The 2,500-nt window shown below is 36.0% G+C and overlaps 1 protein-coding gene across 1 annotated transcript; it reads left to right on the top strand.

Annotated features, from left to right (window-relative positions):
- The first annotated feature begins 102 nt into the window (after positions 1 to 102).
- On the top strand, positions 103 to 1,421 carry LOC119596180 (cuticle protein 7-like). Its single transcript, XM_037945360.1, has 3 exons — positions 103 to 133; positions 248 to 385; positions 1,068 to 1,421. The coding sequence occupies exons 1-3, from the start codon at positions 122 to 124 to the stop codon at positions 1,353 to 1,355; spliced, it is 438 nt and encodes a 145-aa protein (XP_037801288.1). The 5' UTR covers positions 103 to 121; the 3' UTR covers positions 1,356 to 1,421.
- Positions 1,422 to 2,500: the final 1,079 nt, after the last annotated feature.

Raw genomic sequence — 2,500 nt, 5'->3', positions numbered from 1 at the left:
TTTCTCAGTTATTCTGCTTCGATGGCAACGATTATGACGTCACACTGAGGGTCAAATTCTGCCTATAAAGCGTCAGTCAGGTTAACGCCCATCACCACATCCTCTCCTCAGCACCACTGCCATGTCTCTTCAGGTAAACAATGGTGCCGGCATTGTCAGTTATCTTTTGAATAAGAGAAAGAAAAGGAATAGAACCATATAGAGAATGATTGGAAAATTCGATTTACATATTTTTCTTGTTGAACAGGTTCTTGTATTGTTTACTGTGGTGGCAGTTGCCTTCGGTAGCACAGTCCCATCATACAATACTCCTGCGCCATCCTACAGTGCCCCTGCTCCGAGCTATAGAGCTCCTTCCCCATCCTACAACGCTCCTGCCCCATCTGTAAGTCTGCATACACTTTGTAGTAGTTCTCATTGTAGTAATTCCGAATGTGAGGGTTCCAGACTTAATGGGATCCCTCAAAGTTAGTACTAAAAGTCCCTGAGCCCGGTTAAATATTTGAGAAGTATTGGAAAATTACTGGGTACAAGGCCGCTCAAGATGAATTTCAGCATTCATGCCTTTTTGACGAGATATAATGAACTCGATATGCTAAAATTGGCTGTAAAACGCATATTAAAAGCCGTCATTCCACGAACCGTTTGATATAAATTCATGTTACTTGAATGTTATATAACTGCTGAAAACTAATTGCCTTTGAATCTTGAATCTAAAACTATGCTAAGCTTCATATTAGACAATATATGATAGATATAATAATAACACCAATGATAATGACAATGATAGTAATAAAAATAATTAAACTCTTCAACTATATGCCTTTCAACTGTTTTATTTGTTGGTTAATATCAACTTGAAATACCGTGAAATGGTTAGAATTATTGTCTAAAGGTATTCATATAATCATAATTCATTTAGAGTTTTAGAGGCAAAAGGGTAATTAGATGAACACTAGCAGTGTTATATACTTTTATACACAGACGCATGATGCATGCATAAAACAACAACAAAAAATGCTACTTCTGTCAGCTCATTATTCGCTTCTAATTTTTCTTCATAACAGGGGCCTGCTCAGTACAATTTTAACTATGCAGTGAAGGACGACTACTCTGGAAACGACTACAATCATCAAGAAAATCGTAATGGTTATGATACTGAGGGAGCTTACTACGTTCTCCTTCCCGACGGACGTGTGCAGAGAGTTGCCTACACCGTGAACGGCGACTCCGGATACGTGGCCGAAGTTACTTACGAAGGAGAGGCCCAGTACCCTGCTTATCAACCTACCCCTTCTCGTTCATACCAACCGGCCCCTACCCCTTCCTACCATCCTACTCCTAGCTATGCATAATTCGTTTACTTGAAGCAAATCTGATGTGTACATAATTTATTGAATTTCATAAAAATTGCATTTCAACTCCATTTTTTCTATTTGCCTGTACATTAATATTATAAATGAACACATATATGCCTATATTTATATACACATACAGTCAGTGATGATATATATATATGTATGGATATATTTATATATTATACTATATATCTGATTTCAACATATATTACACATACGCATATAGTAAATGAAAGAACACTTCGAATTTAGTGGTAAACTATTTGTACTCTGAAATCATCAGTTCTCCCCGTTGGTTCAATTTACATAAGTATATTTGTGTTGGACATTAAGAAATGAGTTAACAGATATTGACAATAAGATTCCAACATAGACATTGATTTTGTTTAGTATTTCAGTCAATATACATCGACTCTTATCTTGAAGAAGGCACTGATGGATGTTTACTTTTTACGGGGTCCATGCTTCCTGCTAGTTTTGCCTTATGGACCAATTATCTAATAGTCTCATAACCCAAGCAGCTCAGTTGCCAAATCTTTTACAAACACATGCACTTTTAATTCACAGATTCATGTATCTTTTAATCTATAGAAACGGACAAAATTGCATGCATGTAGTCCCACGTTGGCCTTCATCTATCATATACCTGGAAACAACCAAAACAGACAAATTACAGAAAAGGTCAAAGTACACACCAAATCTTGATACATTAAAACAGGGTTCTCCCAAGTATAGGTCGTGACCCAGTGCCGGTCGCAAACTCATATTCAGTGGGTCGCCACATAATTCCACATATTCTCCTAGGATAAAATAACGAATAATACACCAATTACACTGAAGGTAAAATACGGAATATTTTTGCTCGTTTTTTTCCAGCAGTTTACAATTCACAGTTTATGTCTTGTAACATAGAGGTAAACTTAAAATTAGTACTTTCAACAAAACCAGCCCTTTACACACACACACACACACACATATGTATATATAAATATACTTACCTGTACATGTAAACATATAGATAGATAGATAATAAATAGATAAATGTAGATATAGACATGTATACGCACATATACATACACATGTATATATGTATGTGTGTATAGACTGATATCAGTGATAGAGATACGTTGAATGATACTGGC

This window comes from Penaeus monodon, chromosome 3 (genome assembly GCF_015228065.2).
Source record: "Penaeus monodon isolate SGIC_2016 chromosome 3, NSTDA_Pmon_1, whole genome shotgun sequence".
Taxonomy (NCBI): Eukaryota; Metazoa; Arthropoda; class Malacostraca; order Decapoda; family Penaeidae; genus Penaeus; species Penaeus monodon.
This window is presented reverse-complemented; position numbering and strand designations above follow the sequence as displayed.

Bases quoted from the DNA above. Each gene is read 5' to 3' on its own strand.
- LOC119596180 (XM_037945360.1), top strand. The intron at 386-1,067 runs GTAAGTCTGCAT...TCTTCATAACAG, and splicing joins ACAACGCTCCTGCCCCATCT to GGGCCTGCTCAGTACAATTT.